The sequence below is a fragment of the Aulostomus chinensis genome, chromosome 7 (genome assembly GCF_037954235.1).
Source record: "Aulostomus chinensis isolate RoL2024-O1b breed Wild chromosome 7, RoL_Achi_v1.0, whole genome shotgun sequence".
Taxonomy (NCBI): Eukaryota; Metazoa; Chordata; class Actinopteri; order Syngnathiformes; family Aulostomidae; genus Aulostomus; species Aulostomus chinensis.
In genome coordinates, this window is record NC_141326.1 from 28,231,239 (window position 1) to 28,251,118 (window position 19,880).

Consider the following 19,880-nt stretch of genomic DNA (forward strand, 5'->3'; position numbering starts at 1 on the left):
CAGTTGACATTGCTATGTTGAGGGTTAAGTGGCCTCTCCATGTATCGATGTTGTTATTTTCTCCTCCCTGTCAGATAAAGGACCAGGAACTTAGCATTGCTGACAGTTTCATTGAAGAGATTGGCGTAAAGCACGCCAAAACGGGTCGGTGCATGGACTAAGTTGTTTCATATCTTTGGCCTCTCTCTAATAAGCCATTTACATTGTTAATTATCACCTCTGCATTGCAGAAAGTGAACTTCTTGCCAAGTTGTCCAAATTGGAACAAGAGCCAAAGGTAAAACCTCTTATTTGTCAATTTAGTGTGTGTCTGCATACTTCCATCAAGTATTTAACTCCCTCGGCTACTCTTATCCTGGATTTCCCGTGTGAAAGACCACTTTGATATGTTCAACTTCCAGCAACAATGCTACATCTTTCAGCCAATCATATAGAGCATAGCCCTGGCTGCGTTGTGACTGGTTGTGCTGACCACTGAAAGACATCACTTAAGAGGATTACAGCTTATTACTTGCATGCTCATAGCTGTTGCTTGTTTCGTTTGATTGGAATTGTTTCTTTTTAAAACTTTTGTATTTTTTTACACAGTTTGATTTGCAGAGAGAAAGGTGATCTTTCTTTAAGCCCTTGGTTGATCAAATGTATGCATGTGCATGTTGTAAACAGATCTCAGTGAAGACAGATTAAGAGGTTGCTGTTTTGGGTGTTTGTGTTCTTTACGTTTGGTCCATACGGCTCAGCACTCCGGCACAGGGCCAGACAACCGCTTCCTGCGAGATGAGATTCGGCAGCTTGAGACCCAGTTGGAGCAGAGGGAGAAGGAGTTGACCCATTTAAGGAAAGACATGGGAAAGGAAAAGAAAACGATTGAGGAGGTATGATCGCATTATCCATAACTGCAATGTTAGGCAGAGTATTGTTCAGTGTGACCCAGAGATATTACTTTATGAATTAGGCCACACTAAACCTCATGAAGAAAATGTCTCTAAACTTTTATTCGATGTTGACCTCCTTGTACAAGTGTTCCAAGCAGATTTCTCAAACTCCTGTTAGTGCAGTAAATTGTGCCCTGATGTCCCCATTTTGTAAAAATGTTTAAAAAAAAAGTGCTTAAAAGAATTGGTTGAAAGTGTGAACAGCAGCGTATGTAAATAGAAAGAGCTGTACTGTGTCAGAAATAGAGGGTAAATGAACTGAAGATGTGGTCCAAGACTGAGATAAGAGGTGGCCAAGGGGTTACAGTATATAAGGGATTTTACAGGCATACAACAACTTGAATAGACCCGGACGCATCTGGTCATGAAAGCTCAAACGAGGTGGGAGAAGGTGCTCTATCTATTCACAAACCTGGTTTGAGCCTGTGCCTGACAAAATTGCAATTTCAGTGTTTCCCCCCAAATTACCAACAAAAACGACAGAGGTTGCAGAGTGTGTGTAGCATTCGTGAGGCACAAAGTGAATGTGCTCACCTTCAAAGTGTCATGCACTTGTAAGTTGCACCACTGTCATTTTGAACATGTGACACTCATTCATCCGTCCTACGTAAGACCACATCTTTTTGAATGGGTTGTTCTTGCATGAGCCCCATTGTCCTGATATGTCCGATAAAAGGGTGAACCTTTTGTAGAGATTTTTGACAAGTGTATACACTGAGTAAAGCCAAGCTTTCCTGTGCATGTTATGTGGTTAATTCTCACTGCCGTGTGTTGTCCCAGTTGGTGGGACGAGCAGAGGAAGCTGAGGATGAGGTCAAGAAGCTGAAAAGACAGGTACGTGGTAGCTGGTATTCCATAGAGATCATAAAGCTGCCTGAAGCAGACTTTACATTCACCACTTCATCCTCGGCTAATGAAACCCCTGTACCCTAATTCTGTTGGAGTCGTGCACTTTTCTAAATTCATCATCTCTTTTCATCTTTCTATTCCATTGCCATAGATAAAAAAGCTTCACAAGAAGGTAAGGGGTAGAGACTGTGTAGATTTGAGTCCATTGGTACCTGAGAGATGGTCTAACAGCTTTCAAAGTATTTTTTTCTTGATCAGCTGTGCACTTCTGTCGTCTGTTACATGTGAGAATATTTTGGAAATGACCATTTTTAGTTCCCCAAATTCAAGACTTCTGAAAAATTGCCTGGTTTTATTCAATTATCTGCTCACAAGCCAGTGACAGTCCATTATCATGAGACAAAGTCTCTCAAATCCTCACTTTTCAGAAGTCAGAGTCAGGGTCCTTGGTATCTTTTTGAGGAACAATTTGATGAGTTGAATTCTTCTGCTAAAAGTTTTGATGTGAAATATTATCAGATATATTATTAAAATATATTACAGTAAAAATATTTTACAATATTATCAAAAAAGTTGCCTCAAGTGTAGTGTCTCTAGATTTGCGTAGAATCAAAGGGTGTTGGATCCAGCACCTCCTCTGAGCCTGTTTGCTTCCTGTACCACATCAGAATGAGCAGCTGCAGCAGGATGTGGACTTCTATCGCGGTGAGTTGGACCAGAAGGAGCCAACGCCATCCAGAGAGGAGAACGCTGAGACTCAGAGGAAGCTCAATCTGGCCAACCGCCAGCTCTACCAGTGCTTGGAAGACCTCCAGGTACTCGCAAATCTGTTAGCCTACAATACCAGCTGCTGTTCTTTGGCAGTTGTGTTGAAAGTGCCGTTTCTCTGTGAGAATTATGGGACCATCAAAGCCTTGCATCAAGAATCTTGCAGTTTCAGTGTTGGTTTTCCTTCCTTGCTTATTCTAATGATCGTCTAGCTTTTATTCCTCTGTCTTGTTTTGTGGTACTCATTTTTCTCACGTGTGTTTGTCTGCTAGCGAGTGGAGGATGAAAACTTGCACCTGAAGACACAGAATGAACAGCTGCAGAAAAGTCTGGAGGAGTCAGTGAAGGAGATGGAGAAGATGACCGATGAATATAACAAGATGAAAATTGTCATTCATCAGACTGACTCCATTATGGACCAACTCAAGAAAGAGAGGGATCATGCAAAGTTGCAAGTAAAGATTGTCTTCAATGAACCTTTTTTGATGCAGGAGTGTGTTCAGTTCCTGAAATCCTTGGCCATGTTTTCACTCTTGGCTGACTTTTCACTGCTTGGTTTTCACAGATAAGAAGTTATCCTGCTCGATTTTTTTACTTTACAGTGTTTCTGTGTATGTGTGTTTGTTTTTATTTGCAGGTCAGAGAGTTAACAGATAAGATCCATAACAGGACAGAAGAAGACGACACAATCATGGCAGCAGTACATGATAAAGTGGAAGAGTGGAAGGTTGGTGTGAATCGAAAATCTTCAGCAACTTCAATAAGGGGCCCAAGTTTGCTGATTAGACACAGAATCCTGTTCTGATGAGTGTACAACATTGAGGGGTTGCAATTTAATGTCACTGACACAAAAGAGCTCGTCAGTTTACCAACAATTGTATCAAAGAAAGCTGCAAATGAAGACACAAGGACTTGAGATTTAGTTCAGAGGCAGTAGAAATTCAAAGAGGATTTCACAAAAGGGACTTGCATCTTTGATTTATTTCCTGGAACCCCGTAGTTTCTATGACTCAAAATTCTGTCAGTTTGCAGTTTTTACAGACGTTGCTGCTTCTTTCCTCGAGTCAGTTTTGTTCAAAATACTATGGTGAACAGTTATCCTGCTGACGTGATCCTGACATGATATTTCACCACATGTAGAGAGTGCTCTCTGGGAAGGAGGATGAAATCTTGGTGTACCAGCAGATGATCCGCGACCTGAGGGAGAAGCTGCGCTCCGCCCACTTGGACTTGGACAAAAGCAACATTATCGCCCTGCAACAGGTCCGTCCCAATGCTGGGGAGGAGCTCGTCCTCTGTGCACTGTAAACCTACTGTATGTCTCATCTTTCGCCACCGTGCTGACATCAATGTGGGTCACTAAATTATCACAAGCGCTGTATATGACAGTGACATTTATGTGACCGGTCCTGTAAGGTGGATGATGGTCATTTTTGGGGCATTTTGCACCAACAGTTTTATTGGGAAAGATGTTTTCAAGGAAGTGTACACAAAATTGCCAATAAAAATGAGTTTCCTGACTGGAACAACTTTTCCATTTATTTGCCATCCTCCTCAGAGTCAGACAAGAAAAAAAGATACCCTTCTCCCCTTTGTGCTTGCACACATTGTGAAGCTGAGACTGGCTGACCACTACCTAGCCAAGTGCAGTGAATGGTAGTGGATAGAAAGTGTTGGCATACCTCATTAAACATCTGTTTGGTACGGTTCAGCATCTTGGTTCATCCAGAGGTAATCATCTTCATCCCATTACCAAGTCAGCCATGATTAGTAGCAGCAGTCACAGCCATCAACAAGTGTTTTCTTTGGTTGGCCGAAGTTACAATGGAGCTTTTTAGGTGCTCCATAAAATCACTGCATCCTGCAATTTTGTCAGGAAAGTTGTTCTGGCTTTTGGGCTGATTGTAAAATTACAATATCTCGTCATTTTTTTATTGTTATTTTCATATAGAATGCTATAAACGCAGGCAAAAACTGTTCTGGAGAAAGGTGTATTTGATAACCTTACCTAACCGACTACCTCTGAATGCTCGAAGCTAACTAGCAGTCAACAAGTCTCCGGGAGTCTCAGCTGTCAACTCTACCCTCAGGGGAGAGAGGGCTATTTTTTATCTTGTCTGGCTATTGGGAGGATGGACAACAAGAACATTTTCCAAAAATTTGGTCTGTTCTCTAAATTCATGACATCAGTAGAGAGCTTTTGTTTTAATATGTGATGATATTGCAGGATATAAGGACCTAAAGGATTAAAATTATAATCCCTACAGAAGCTGCATACTTTTTTATCCACTGGAGGGACTCAATTAAGACATGGAACAATCTACACCAACCAAGGTGTTTGCATTTAGTGGGGGGTCCTGAATTGGCGGCATCTATTTTTACATCCACTTGTCATTCTTTTCTTAGTCTCTGCTTTCTCTCTTCATTCTTTGTTTCATCAACCTGTCCTCCTCACATTTCCATTGCTGCCTTGGGCCAGGTCATATATGATCTATGTGCTGTAAGTCTCTTTCCTCTTAACCGCCGTCCTGTGCCTCCTATCATCATCTGCTGCTTGTTGTCTTTTCATAAATCTCCCCAATAATGAAACTGCTGAGCTCAGATTCAGTCATAATTTCCAAATTTTGCTGAATGCTCCAAAGGCCGTTCAAGAGAGGGATAATCAAATCAAGATCCTGAGTGAGCAGGTGGAGCAGTACACAGGGGAAATGGAGAAGCATACCCTTCTCATCGAGGATCTAAAGATGTCTACAAAGAAAGACAGAGGTGAGTTGATCCCTGGTTAAGATTCTGAACAGAACACCTAAAGTCGGTTCTGATGACAAGTCAATACCCTTCTCTCACTGTTTGGGGGAGTTCTGGGAGGGAATCTAATGTTTAGAGTTTGGTTTAACGAATCAGTTTAGCGTTCATAGCCAAGTTCTGTCAAAAGTCTCTTTGTCTTGCTCTAGGCCTGCCATCAGCCACCCAGCAGAGAAAGATTGAGGAGTTCAAGTCCAAGTTAGAAGCTGCAGAGACCAGAGCAGCGGAAGCCGAACAGGGGTTAAAGATAGCAGAAGCTCATGCTGAGGAAAAAGACAAAGAACTCATTGAAGCTTCAAACCGCATGAGAGAGTATGAGTCTGTGAGTCCAAACTATCTCTCTCCCTTTGTGGTTGATTTTAAGCTTACATGAGAGATTTTTTAAAGCAAATCCAATGAATAGATCTTCGTTTCTCTGAATCAGGACCTGTGTCCACTAGAGACATTGAAATTGCTGTGTGACCATGGTGAGATCAAATGCCTTTGGGTCAACAAGACCAATCTTATCTTCAACTATGTCTAATTGTATCCTGATTTCCCCAAAAAGTGTACAACTTTGAATACAGGGAAATAAAGAAAGTGGGTCACGACTTGCTTTTTGATGGATGAGTTCATTGGGACTCTTTTTCTATATTACAGGGTACTTATGGCCTGGATGCTGCCATAGGAGAGATCAAGGAGTGTAAAAATCAAATTAGGGCGAGAGATCGTGATGCAGAGGCCATGACCAAAGAGATCAATCACCTTGAGATGAGGATAAATTACCTCATGGATGAAAACGAGGACTTGAGGGGAAAACTAGGTCAGATATTTCAGAACTGCACTGTTCCCATCACTGAATAGTCTATTTAGACTCACCTTAAGAAGTGTAATGATTTTACTTACATCTGGTTCATTTTCATGATACAAAAGGCTTGGAACCAAAACAGGAAGTGGATCTGACAGAGTTCCAGCGAACCAAAGATCTCAAACAACGCCAGTACAAAGCGGAAAATCAAGTCCTCACCAAAGAAGTAAATCAATCTTCCAAGCTTTTAATAAGCACCGCTTTTGTAACTGCTTCGTTTTATAACTTCCTTTTTACCTCTTTGATTGACCCCGTCCTAGATCGAACGCCTCGAAGAGGAAAGACTGGAGCTAAAGAAGCAAATCAGATGCATCGTGAAGGAGAGAGGTTCGTCAAGAGTCATGACATCAGTGATGTATTAACATTCCTCTGCTACGCTTCCCCTTATGAGATAAAATCAAGGTTACTGCAGGGTGTTTTCTTCTGCCTGGTGGACATAGTATGAATGATACCTCACACATGGCAAACAGAAGAAGGACAAAGCTCGTTGTGCTGGCAGAGTCATGTGCCTGTGGTGTGGTTCGTTCATAGCATAACGTGGGCTTTATTTTTCTACCAATTGCATCCATGCTGGTAGAGTAGCAGTGTAGCAACCGAAGGGTCGGTGGCTCGATCCTCACGTCCCCTGATGACAGTGTCAAAGTGTCCCTGAGCAAGATACTGAACCGACATTCGTCGTGATGAATAGGATGGCCCCTTGCGTCGCAGCCCTCGCCAGCATTGTGTGTGTGTGTGTACAAGTACTTTGGAGAATGAGATGATATTGTGAAGTGCTAACTGCTAAGGTAGAGGGGCGCTTTATAAAAAGGAGCCCATTTATCATTCGAAAATCAAAAAAGCAGTTTTCATTTGGGAAATTAGGGTTTTCCCTGATGATCCAGGCTGCTCGTGGTTATCAGTGCTCCTGATAAGCTTTCTTATCAGCGTGGTGCCCTTTTTACTCTCGATGATACACAGAACCCAAAAACAAATGTGTCACACATGAGTATTTACGTTCATTAATGTACACAGTGTGCTGTCTAACTCAACCATCAGCTGTGTTTTCAGGGCTCCCACTGTCAGTGTTGCTGGAGGATGATGGCAGGCCCAGCAGGCTCATTCAGCCCTCTCTTACACAAGGCAACACTTGCACAGATGAGGATATCCGAAAGAAGGTAAGCTCTTGAGAAATGACCTTAGCGTCATTTTCAATGAGAAGGACTCCCTCGCCGATGAAGCTCAAGATTTAAATTATTAGCAGTACTGATTGCCTTAACTGTCAACAGCACAGCAGGGTTCTGTCAAGCAGCAAAACAGCACAAGTTTTTATATTTAGGAATATATTTTGGTCATGTTTGGTTCATTTAATATATCCAAGTCTGTTTTAGATTGAAAATGTCCTTTTCAAAGAAGCCTCGTCACTAGGATGCCCACGCAAAGCTGAAAAAGAGAAGTCAGTAAAGATTCAAATCTTCAGAAAAATAAAGATTGAGGGTGAAACATGATTAAGAGATCTGCCAATCACCTTTAAATCTAACGGGATGTACATGAGGGGGCATGATGGGAGAGGGATTTTCAATTCCACCCAGCACCGGTGGGGTGAATATATCAATATATAGGTTTGTTTTTTTTTAATCAGTTATTTGCATAGCTAACAAACAGAAATTCGTACTCTCAGGAGGAAAGATTGTCAAGAATCACATTTATTTTTTTCAATTCTGAAACCGACAATTTCTTTTTTAAACATTAACAAATACAAGTTTTGAAGAGATGTCGCTGAAGTCACTAATTGCAATACATGCAGCGCATGAAGCTGACCGGGTAAATTATAAAATCATTTAAAATTTTATTTTGCAGAATGAATACCTAGAAAAAGAGCTAAACAAAAAGGAGAGAGAGATGGAACTCCACAAGACTCAGTTCCAGCTGAAATGTAAGTGTCGCCATGCTTTCTTGTCCTGAGTTAAAATGGACGTATGCCGGTTATGAATTCCTCCATATTTTGTTAAACTCAAGGATTTTCAATTGAGTGAAGCCCCTCAAAGGCTGCCTCTGCACTGATGTGGTTTCCCCTGTGTGTTATCTCAGTTGATGAGCTGTCAAAGGTGAAAGGAGATCTGGAAGCAGCACTGAGAGATGTCCTCCAAGCCTGGAGGGCTAACGAAGAGACCCCTGCCCTGGATGTACCCAGCCTGGAGAGGCTGGCTAATGTGAGTCCATCCCATGTTCACTGTAATGTTTCAGCACTGCTTTTTGATTGTTTGGTGTGAGTGTACAGTGTGAGCGCATTGTTGTGACACTACCCTGAGCCACAAGTCCACGTTACCCCAGACCAACATGTCTTTGAGTGATCTTGGATCAGGAGGGATACGACTGTGTTGAATTTTTAAAACTGGTCCAGGGAACACCAGAATTTCACCACAAGAGTGATGCACAGTTCAGTTAAGGACGCTTGAAGAAGAAGGCTAGCACTGTAAAGTTAGAGCTGCAAGTCCATCCGTGGCGGTGCTGCCAACTTTAGCAACTTGATTTTAGTGAGTGTCCACAGAAGACAGTTCTCATAGCTTCCCCCCAAGCGTCTCACTCTGTCATGGCAGCGAGAACCAGCACTCCAGAGAGGCAAGCAAACACTTACACTGCAGCCACTGAGATCTCGTAACACTATTTGTTCTGATTTCTTACAACAAAAAAGGAGTAATGTCTACTTGAGAACAGCTTTATTGTGATTACACCTGATAAAATACAGAAATTTGACAAGTGTGAGCACAGACAGTAGGTGAGAGGAACGGGATGAGCTTATATCCTCACAGTTTCTATCCAACATGTTGCTGCCTTGCCGTGCTGTTTTAGTTTTCTTCGAGAAGAACTGTGTCACAGCCTGTTGTCCCCCGCATAAAACACATTAATTTTTTTCTTTCTTTTTTTTTTTTAATTTACAGAAATACCACCCAGCATTTGTGGGTGCAACATTTAAACTCTTCCTCTATTTGAAATTACAGGCTTCAGATTTCACCAACGCAAGTGAGCAGTCTACGTCACACCTCAAATCTCAAATCCATCAGCTGGTTGGGAGAAATGAAGAGCTGAGGCAGGAACTGAAAACCGCTCGGGAGGAAGCGACAAGCAGCATCAGTCAACTTGCTAAAACTGAAGAAAAGGTATATGATTATTGTGCTTATAATTATTACTGTAGCCCCTCCCCCGTCCACCCAAAAGGTTCTTGTGCAATCAAAAGGTAGCTCACACGCCACTTAACGGACCATCAGCTATGACTTGGCAACAGGGGTTAGAGGGTCACTGGCTTCCTGTAAGATTTAGAATAGATCGTTTTCTCTTTCACCCCACCAACATAGCCCATAATGGGCCAGGAGCAGGATTCATTGCTGACTCCTCAGGCAGGGATGTGCAATCAAGAACACTGCAATCAACTGCTGCTGGATTGATGGAGGTTTCGAGTAACAGCAGGAAGAAGAGGAGTAACACCGCTTTTGTCAATCATGCCTCAAAACTGTAAATACAGTACCGCTAGACATCAGGGAAGCCAGCTCACTGGATGTTCTCAAAAGAACACTTGAAACTTGCTTATCTTTTTAATGTTTTTATTTTCCATCTCAATATTTTCTTTTTTTTTACATTTTTTAATGTTCTTTCCTCTTTGTTGTAATGCCCTTTGTGCTGCAATATTTGTATGAAAGGTGCTCATACAGGTAAAGTTTATTAATAACAACAAAAATAACAATAATAACAATAATGAAAAGGCGTGCCTCATTCAGTAGGCAGAAAGCTTGTAACACATAGTCGGCACATAAATCTAGAAGGTGAAGAGATAGTTTAGCTGCAACTACTTAGGAAGTGTCTGAATAGCAAGAACTGATCAAAACAGAGCAGCCAATCAGATCGAAAGCGTTCTTCTTTCAGTATGGTATCAAGAAAATAATAGGAACGTCTTTGTCCACTCACTTTATTCTGCTTTTAGTATTTTTTCCCTGCTTGTATAACTCGAGGAAAGGTAAACAAAGTTGTGTGATGAAAAAAACATTTGCTCCTTTTGGGTATATTTAACATCTGTGATCGAGTTAAAAAAAAAGCGTGTAACCCAGTCAGAAAAATATTTGTTGAATGCCTCTCCAAAGCCTTGTCTTATATAAAAGCTCTTGCTTCAGGCAAATGTCATAATCAGAGTTCATCAGTTTTATTCTGTTATACCAGTCGTGACTTTTAGGCTTATTTCTGTCATTTTTTTATTCCCTTGTTTGGCCTTTTTTGCTTCTGGGAAGTGTTAGGAATTCCACATTATTTTCACTTGAATTGCCTGTATTTGGTTAGACAGAAAAACTTTATTCAATCAACGCTAGAGGATAGACTCATATTTACGCTGTCCCATTTGAAAGAAATAATTGATTATATAAATTTATCAGATTCAAATAGTTATGACTGCCAGACACTACTACTGCTTCTGGTTATCTTCATTTCTGCCCTCCAGGTGAGCCATATGGAAGGTGAACTACAGCATCTGAGGAAGTTGGAAAGCTGTGGCATTGTCTTCCGACCTTTGACCCTCCCAGAGGGACTGGGGCCCAGCAGCATCGAGGTTATCAATTCCCTGAATGAGTATGCTGTGCGGCTGCTTCAGGTCAGTGTAACCATATATGGCAGCAGATGAAAACAGCTTAAAATCAACTAAATGTCTGTTAAATATTTGTATTCATTAGGACCTCAAAAACAAGGAGAACACAAACATGAAGCTAGCAGGAACGCTGGAGGAATACAAAGACAAGTTAGCTGTTATAGCCCACCAACAGGGACTCCTCTATGAAGAATACCTGAGGTGGGTGAGCCTAAAAGTACCTGGACGCCAGGGTGGGAAATTAGGAGCCATCACCGGCTAAACGCAGGCAATTTCTTTTTATACTAGCAACCTACCAGGAGGTTAAAAGACTAGCCGTCATCACACTCTCTTTCCCCACTTCGTTATCACCCCGCTCTCATCATGGTTGTCATACCTCTGTGTGCTGAGCTCTCCATGCGCATAATTGTGCCTCCAGACACTGTTTTATCCACTTGTCCCAGGGATGTGTGTGATACCATCAGCCTTATCCCACTGCAGTGAGGTCCTTTGTCAATGTGTCAAGAAGTGAATCAGCGTCTGATTGCTGCTTTACAGTGAGATTTTACCGGATGTAAACAGTACAAATAGTATTAAATCAAAACGGGGGACTTCGGTTGGGCTTCCTGATCAGTTTTCCTGTGCAGAAAAGTAGATGTGAATACAGAATTTCAGAGTCAACACAACATAGCCTGTGAGCTCGTGGTAACAACAGTCGAACCACTTCTCCTCTTCTTGTGATGGCAGCACAGATTTGGCACTGTTTCGCAACATGGGACTGACAGAGAAACATTGTAGCAGTGGTAAGAAGAATTGATAAGGGCAGAGGTATAGGATTATGATGAATTAGGCAGTTTTATAGTGGCTCTCAAATCCCATCCCTCAGGGGCTTATGTGACGCCAGGCAACTTGCACTGATGTGTGTGAAGATTGAGATTGAAAAGAAGCCCATTTTTCTTTTGTATAGCGAAAAGGCAGAGTGGCAGAAAGAGAAAGAAGCATTCACAAAGATGAAGAACAAACTTGAGGAGCAGAAAGAGCTGGATGCTGTGAAGATCCAAGAGTTCAATGTGAGTCAGTTCTGCCTCTCGTTTATGTGCACAAGCTACAATATGGAAATAGATGTGAAAATCTTGCTAAACATCTGTCATGCTGTTTGTGACAATTTTACTGTTTTAAGATTTTAATACATATAGTTCATTTCACTTTGCTCATCCTCCTTTCAGTGATAACATTTTATGAAGGATCCATCCGTTTTTATTTGACCGCCTATCCATTTTACCATTCAGGAATTGGTGGAGACCCTTCAAAAGGACCCAGAGGAAATCAAGAGGCAGCTAAGTGAAGCATTTCGTAAGATGACGGTTTTGAAGGTCAATGAGAAGAAGCTGACACGGTGCTACACCACCGTGGCGGAGCAAGAACAGCACCTATGCAAGGAAAACAACAAGCTGAAGGACGAGAGCAGCTGCATGCAGGCCGCTGTCACCCAAAGGATCGGCTACCTGCAGAGATACAAGGTAGACATCAAATCTTTGCATGAACAATTTAGGAACCAATTCTATCTGTTCTCCAGAGTAGCAAAGCTCGAGTTCAGAGTAAGTTGGTTACTTCTGTCCAAATATCTTAGTCAACTTAGTCAAGTACTGCAAGCGTCAAACAGCATCAAGACAGGTAAAGGTTTTACCACTATTTTACCCAAAAGCAAGAACACTTTGACGTTCTGCTTTCAGGAAATGGCTGCTTATAAGATAGCAGCACTGCAGAAGACCTTGGATGATAGCGTTCCCTCATCAGACCTGGAGAGGGCTAACAAACAGTACACAGACCTGACCGTCAAGTACAGAGACCTGCTGCAGAAGGACAGCAGCCTCATAAAGAGAACCACTGATCTTGAACATTTGGAGGTATCGGGACAAATCAGTTATTTTCTGTATATCGCTCATATACACGCACAAATGACTGGATTTATTTTGTTTACCATTGATTGATCATTACCATTTACCCTGATCACGCAGAATGAGAACGAGTCTCTCCGAAGTCAAATCTCTGCCATTAATAAAGAGCTGGAGATCACCAAGGAGAAGCTGTACACCTTAGAGCAAGCATGGGAGAACACACATGTGCCCGGTAAGCTATAGCTTCTTTAAATAATGACTTTAATCTGTCAGAGAAAGATTCATCATCTGTGTTTGTTTTTTTACTTTTGTTGCTACAGAAATTTCGTATTATGTATTGTTTAGTTAGCTATTTTGTTTCTGCTTTGCTGCTGCTTACAGCATTTTTTTTGGCACTCCCCGGCCCCCTGCAGAGCAGTGGAATGGTGTGGGAATATAGGAAAAACCAAACAGCGACCCACTAAATACTCCTACTAGGGGTCAGAATCCACTGGATATCATGCTTACAGCTAGCATGAGGTTAAAATGACCAAAGCAAATTTAAGAGACATCCTGAGAGAACATCCAAATTAGTGTGACTGTTCTTGAAAACATCTTCTTTTACTTAAGTGTGTTATGTTGATTTCAGGAAATGAAAGCAGCTTGGAAAAGGCAGACAAGGCATTGGCCAACAATGAGAAAGTATCTGCTGCAAGAAGAATCACCACCCTGGAGATGAAGGAGCTGAACGAGAGGCAGAGAGCTGAGCATGCCCACAAAATGTATGAGCACATGAGGAACTCCCTCAGGCAGGTGGAAGAGCGCAACGTAGAACTGGAGTCCAAGTTTGCAGAGGTAAGAGGCTGACATTTCTGATGAGACACTCTTGAGTCTTGGGCTGTTGCTCAAGGAATCTATGTGACAGACTTACATTTTATGCTGGGCCCTCTGGTTGACCTAGCAGACACACAGTCTTAAAGTAGAAAAAAAATTTGACTGTACAGTTGCTTTTAAGTTTTCAAAAAGAGTCCACATGGGAAGATTTAGTTCATTTCCCCATCTCCCTACAACAACAATACAATTTAAAGCTACTTCACACTTGTTGCATCACATTCTCTCTAGTTTTGGCCATTTTGGCCCAAAGTCGCTATTTATGTAATCGTATCAAGCAGTGCTTCATCTGTTTATCCTCAGCTGACCAAGATGAATATAGAGGCCCAGAGGGTTGAGCGGGAGCTGAGAGATGAGTTGGCAGAGAGCGTCAGCAAATCTGCGAGCGATGCAGACCGAGCCAGGATCGCAGAGTTGGAGGCGGCCGAGGCTGAGCTTCGCATCGAGGTTTCTAAGTACGTATGATAATGTGCAAGCCAACAGCTATCACCAGTACTTATCATGAGAGATTAGATTGCATGCACAGTTATGGTTTTCGAAAATGTTGATTTTGAGGTCATTTCAGTGCAGTCGAGAGGAAATCTGTCAAGTGGTTGTAAAAAAATACGTTTGTCCTGGTCACAGTTTGAGAAGCTGGAGAATTTGATAGTGTGCAAAAGTTAACCACTGCTTCCTCTGTGTTCCATCCTATATTATCAGGAATGTATCAAGGTAAACATATTTTACAAAATCATGTATTATGAGATGATGTTTTATCTTATGGATGGTCACAGTTGATCACAGTTCTACTACTATGACAACAACAGCTAAGCGGATACTCTATTTTATTAGTTGTTTATGTTTAAATCTTTATTACCAACCACTTTATTAACATTTAATTCCATTTACATGGATACAGTACTTTCTGTGACTACCAAGTGAAGGCAAAGGGTTTCTAGAATAGTCTTCAGCACAAAAGTGATTAGGAGAGAATGCAATGTGTGCTTCTTTGTCTGCACAGGCTTCAAGAGGTGTCAGATGTGGCCATGATGCAGGCGTCTGCTCTTCAGGCCAGACAGCAGTCCAAAGATAAGGAAGTAGAAGCTTTGAAGAGACAAATCCTGGACTACCAGGTAATCAGTGCTGTCTTCTGGTATTTCTGATGAGTGTTTTATCCTAAGAAGATTGGTTTTGTTTTCCGTGTTCGTGTAATCTTACTAACAATCAAACCTAATGGTGCAGCAGTTGGTTCCAGAACTCAGGTGTTACTGTTTCAACATTGCTGTAATCTCTATTTCCTCAGTCGCAGTCCGATGAGAAGGCCCTTATTGCAAAGCTCCACCAGCACATTGTTGCTCTGCAGCTCAGTGAGTCGGCTGCTTTGGGGAAGATGGATGCTGCTATCTCTCACCTTAAACAGCTGGAGGCCTACAAGCTACGCACTGAACAGCGACTAGATGCCAGTGAACATGCTCTGTTTCTTGCGCGCCAGGAAGGCAGGAATCGATCCAAGCACCTACGTCAGACCATTCAGTCACTACGTAGGCAGTTCGCTGGAGCGCTGCCGTTACAACAGCAGGAAAAGTTCTCTGTGACCATGTTGAACCTCCAGGAAAACAGAGCACAAGCGCAAATGGAGAAGAGGAAGGCAGAGGAGGAGAGAAGAAGGGCAGAGGGAAGAGCAGAGGAACTGGAACTGAGGCTTCGGGGTCTGGAGGAGCTCGTCTCAACACTGAAGGATGTGAAAGGTGCCCAGAAGGTTTGTGGGTAAAATGTGATTGATGCCTGCCCCATATAGAAATATTCAGGTAAGACAAAGCTTGACAGTTGCATGATTTCAATCAGGTCACCGAGTGGCACAAGAAAATGGAAGAAGCTCGCCTGAAAGAGCTAAGGAAAGGCAGGGAGCTGGTGGTCCAGAAGGAGGAGATAAAATACCTGAAGAACCTGGTGCAGGAGCAGGAGCGAGCTATTCAATCGCTGGAAGAGGATCTTGTCCTCCAAAATACGGTGAGAGAAATCCTTGGATTCCCTCACATGTTCACAACATAGCAATACAAGTTGTTCTTTGCTGCGTCCAAACACCCATCAACCTCGTACGCAAAGGCTCAGTAACAACTTCTGTAGCAGCACCAAACTCAGCCTCCTTCGAACTGCTATTTGAATTGTCATTGAATTGTCATTGTCTTTGCCATTTCAAGATTCAGGAGGAGCATCAGCTTGCTTGGGATCAGCGAGAGGTGGAGCTAGAGCGCCAGCTTGACCACTACGAGAAGCACCAGAATGAGGTTCTGAGCAGCGCCAATAAGGTCATTTTCAGATTACAGCATTTGAAATGTCTCAAATTAAATATCTGCCACTTTTATGGATAAAAATCTACGTTCTGTAACTTTTCTGGGGGGTGTTTTCAGTTTGAAGACTGTGCAGACTCCCTCCCAGACCCAAGTCTACCTCTTGCTCATCAGTTAGAATTTGCTTTGACCAAAATCAGAGAGCATGTTCGCACCATCTTGGACACTCAGGCCACCTGTAAAAGTCTGGATGAGGTATAGTGTTTGGTCCATCCTAATATGTAAGTCTTAAGTCAACTGTTTACCAGGCTGTTTACCAGGCTCTCTATATGCAGAAATTAAAAGAGAAAGAAGCAGCCCTGTGCAAGGCAGAAAAGAACATTGTGTCCAGGGATAAAGTGATCAATGAGCTGCGCCTTCGACTCCCAGCTGCCAGTAGAGAACGTCTGCTGGCTGACATTGCAAAGCATGAAGACAGCCAGTCAGACAGCCAGCCTGCCCTCAAGCTGGCTCATCAGACCATCAAAGACCTCACAGGCCGACTTGACAAAAAGGACGATGTGCTCAAGAAATACCAGAACCAGTTGACTCAAGCCAGACAGGTACAGCCAATCTACAAGTAACATATTTTTTTGTGTACAATAGCCAGAATTCAGCATTTTCAGATATTTTCTTGGTTTCATTGAATTAAACCTCCTTGGTGTTAGAATCAAGAGGAGATGATAACGAGACACCAGGAGGAGCTGAGGACATTGCATCAGAAGTTGGACTCTCACACTGACACGTCCCTGGACCACTTCAAGCAGATAACCATGGTACTGATAAGTGTCCATGTCTCTCACCACAAATTGTTTTGGTTTCAGGAAAAGCTTTGGCTCCTGAGCTGAGTCTCAGAACACATTGGGGAAATTTACGACATCAGATTTCTCCTTTGAATGAATGAATATCTAGCATTTCTCATGGACAGTTTTTCTGGGGGGAAACATCTCTATTTCCAAGTATGATTTAGACAGTTTATGTGAGCGATAAACTAGTAGCACTGCAGAATAGTTAAAACTCAGAACGTTTGGAAATGGAAACAGCTCAGACACAAGCCAGTGTTACTTGAAATCCCTCATTTCTTTGTCCAGGAGTTGATGAAGAAGCCCAGTATCAGTGTACCAACACCCAAGCACCTGGAGCGTCTGGCTGAGTTGGAGCAGACTGTGGCTGAACAGGACGTCTCGCTCTCCACCATCACAGAGAAGCTGAAGCTGACTGCTGCTGAGCTGGAGAGACAGAGGACCGTCGCCGAAACACAGGCTAAGAAACACGCTGATGAGATGTCAAAGTGATTGTCCCTTTATTTATTTCCTCTAATTTGATCCAGTGGTCACCTGCAAAGATTAAAGTAGAATCAGAATCTTTTAATTTGAAGGCCTTTGTGACACGTGCCTGTCACATTGGCCTTTGACCACAAATATATTCTCGGGTCTGAGCCGGAGGTCAGCACCCCATCGAGGGAGCCAGAACTGAGTTGAACTGAGAAATCTCAGTCCATTTTGTGAAGATTTGGTCAGCGGTGCAAACTCGTGCTGAAAGACACTGGCCAGATGAAAAACCTGACCGTGGTGAATTTTGCCAGTTTATGACAGATTATAAGACAAGAGACTGTCTCTGTTTGATAGATCGAGCTGTCGTAAACAACAAGATCGGACAGTCAGGCAGGGGATTCTAACAACCTTAAAATCACTTAATTGAACAAAGTTGATGTTAAGGGGTTAATCAAAAGCAGATTATAGGGCTTTCAAGAGTTCAGTAGTACATTGGGGCACAGGCCGTTTAGTCCCTTGGAAAGACTGAACAACTCTTTTATACGCAATGCGATATTATATAACCTCCCTCGTTAAAAGCTGAACGTGTGAAGTTCCTTGACTGGAGCATTAAGGATAAAGTGCTGGTATAGTATCGGATTTGGTGCAGCATCAGATCGTCTCCCCGAGCTCATTGGCCACAAAGAAAGCAACAGTTTCAGGCGATGGTTCAGTCAGCAATCAGACTTCCTGCCTGCCTTTCTACCTCAGCACACTTGCAGGCTTGTGTGTTGTTGACAGTGTCTCTGCACGCAAGACAAGTTGCCGCACATCATGACCCGTCAACCAGAAAAATGTCACTCGATTAAAAACATGACTGTGACACATGATCTGTCGTGTCTGGCCCCAACAGAAAACCTGGTTCATGGCTACAAACTTCCTTACCAACTACAAATTCTGCATCAGCTTCTATGATTTGAGCCAAATTTGAAGTAATTCGCTTAAGGTGTTTCAGAGATATCACATGAATAAAGATGGGATGTGTCGATGGCCAACCTGAGAACACGCTCAGCTGCTGGTGCAGACTCAGTATAATCCACTGTTTCTATCTGAATCAGCTGCTGAGCTGGAGCATTGAACCGTCTTAGTTTGTGGGATGAACCCACTGCAATTTCTTTTGAAATCTTTTATTTCTGTAGAGATCAAATGCACTTTTTATATTGATTAATAGTTTTCCTGCCACCAAACAGCAACAGTGTCGTAAGAATGAGCAGGCAAACTTTTCCGCACATTAATTGTGACTTAAAACACATGTTGAGAAAATCATGATGTAAGTAATCAGACTGAGGGATGGGAATTTGGTGCAGGCTGGAGGAGTATCACACTGCCCAGGTGAAAGCTCTGACGAGTGAGGCTGAGGATCAGAGGAGCCATTTGACCCAGATGGAGAAGGAGATTAATTACCTTCAAACTGAGCTGGAAGCCCAGAAGGAGGCCAACGTTCGCTCCCCCAGCAACACCATGAAAAGCCTGGTGGAGCGTCTGAAAGCACAGCTCACCCAGAAGGAGAAGCAGCTCAAGGTTGTTCTTTTATTGCCTCCGATGCTTTTTTTCTTTTAGGTTAAGGCTTAATTTCAGGTCACTTCAGAGCACATACCTCTGCCAAGGCCAGTGTAATAAAATACTTTTTCCGCTTGTCAGTTGGATCTTCCCCCAAAATTAATGGCTTCTTCCTTGGCCCGTGTTAAACCCTTTCACCGAGCACTGCGAAATTGGTCTGGCATTTTTTTTGCATAATCCTGAAAACATATCTTCCCCGGTGGAGGTATTAAAAGTACCTAACAATTTTAATGATCAAATTTATGCTTCGCAAGTGCTGAAGCAAAACAGTTTCCACTGACGCCATTATATTTATCATAGCCAGTATCTCTTTGTTCCCTGTTTTCCCAGGCCCTCAGTAAAGCTCTGCTGGAGCTGCGGGCAGAAATGACGTCCGCTGCAGAGCAGCAAGTCATAGCCAGCGCCGCGCAAAAAGAAGAGAGTCTCAATGTGCAGATGTTGGTTGACAGACAAACCAAAGACCTCAAGGTGGGATGCCTACATCATCATGCTTTCTTGTTTTCTTGCGTATGTTATATTTCATCATCGTCCCAGGCCTCACAAGGTGATTAGGAGAATATACAACAGATTACGAGATTAAGCTACGGAATACAATCGGTTTCTGTTCATCTACTTAGCAGCCAGCCCAGTAGTAAAGGTTTCTGCTTTATATTTGTTGAACGTCATTATCTACTCAAGGTGACTTGGTATAACGCACAACATTCCCTCCAGGATATCTGCTGTGGTAACAGCGTGGCAGGTGTGTGTGTTTGGTGTGAATGAGGTGAGGTGAGGTGAGGTAAATGATGCGAGGTGATTTATTGGAGGTGTTGCCATTCATTACAGAGCGTGACCTTAACTAACTTGAGGTTGAGAGAAAAGTCATCACAGCAAATACTGTATGTGCGACAACAAAAATTGTACGCTGCAGCCCGGACAATACGAATATGAAGTGGTCTATACTTACACCCCCCCCCTCCCCAAAGTGGGCGTGGTCACCTCTCCCACCCACTACCACTTTTGTGAACTTGGATGAATGAAAGAAAGTCTTTAATCAGCTTTAACTCATAGTAAAGGTTTTTATGCATAAATCCCTTTATAATTCCTGTTCTAGAGAACCGTGTCAGTAAACAAGTGTGTGAATCACAATGCAGTACTCCGATTC

General features: G+C 42.6%; 1 protein-coding gene across 9 annotated transcripts in view; it reads left to right on the plus strand.

Annotated features, from left to right (window-relative positions):
- cep290 (centrosomal protein 290) overlaps positions 1-19,880 on the plus strand; it is a 31,034-nt gene that overhangs the window by 1,227 nt on the left and 9,927 nt on the right. For 2 of the 9 annotated variants that reach the window (XM_086209694.1, XM_086209701.1), the window contains exons 3-39: positions 75-144; positions 231-277; positions 741-875; positions 1,716-1,769; positions 1,936-1,956; positions 2,453-2,599; positions 2,825-3,007; positions 3,190-3,279; positions 3,693-3,815; positions 5,032-5,052; positions 5,195-5,318; positions 5,504-5,676; positions 5,994-6,156; positions 6,267-6,367; positions 6,462-6,528; positions 7,237-7,355; positions 8,038-8,113; positions 8,269-8,390; positions 9,180-9,338; positions 10,664-10,813; positions 10,893-11,008; positions 11,754-11,856; positions 12,076-12,306; positions 12,520-12,693; positions 12,805-12,916; positions 13,313-13,518; positions 13,858-14,009; positions 14,555-14,666; positions 14,837-15,292; positions 15,379-15,543; positions 15,735-15,842; positions 15,945-16,079; positions 16,160-16,426; positions 16,532-16,639; positions 16,955-17,154; positions 18,484-18,697; positions 19,067-19,204. In XM_086209694.1, coding sequence (XP_086065820.1) covers positions 75-144; positions 231-277; positions 741-875; positions 1,716-1,769; positions 1,936-1,956; positions 2,453-2,599; positions 2,825-3,007; positions 3,190-3,279; positions 3,693-3,815; positions 5,032-5,052; positions 5,195-5,318; positions 5,504-5,676; positions 5,994-6,156; positions 6,267-6,367; positions 6,462-6,528; positions 7,237-7,355; positions 8,038-8,113; positions 8,269-8,390; positions 9,180-9,338; positions 10,664-10,813; positions 10,893-11,008; positions 11,754-11,856; positions 12,076-12,306; positions 12,520-12,693; positions 12,805-12,916; positions 13,313-13,518; positions 13,858-14,009; positions 14,555-14,666; positions 14,837-15,292; positions 15,379-15,543; positions 15,735-15,842; positions 15,945-16,079; positions 16,160-16,426; positions 16,532-16,639; positions 16,955-17,154; positions 18,484-18,697; positions 19,067-19,204 — 5,142 coding nt within the window. Of the gene's footprint in view, positions 1-74; positions 145-230; positions 278-381; positions 609-740; positions 876-1,715; positions 1,770-1,935; positions 1,957-2,452; positions 2,600-2,824; positions 3,008-3,189; positions 3,280-3,692; positions 3,816-5,031; positions 5,053-5,194; positions 5,319-5,503; positions 5,677-5,993; positions 6,157-6,266; positions 6,368-6,461; positions 6,529-7,236; positions 7,356-8,037; positions 8,114-8,268; positions 8,391-9,179; positions 9,339-10,663; positions 10,814-10,892; positions 11,009-11,753; positions 11,857-12,075; positions 12,307-12,519; positions 12,694-12,804; positions 12,917-13,312; positions 13,519-13,857; positions 14,010-14,554; positions 14,667-14,836; positions 15,293-15,378; positions 15,544-15,734; positions 15,843-15,944; positions 16,080-16,159; positions 16,427-16,531; positions 16,640-16,954; positions 17,155-18,483; positions 18,698-19,066; positions 19,205-19,880 lie in introns of those variants that run through there. The other 7 variants (XM_086209696.1, XM_086209702.1, XM_086209695.1 and 4 more) reach the window with 6 other exon arrangements.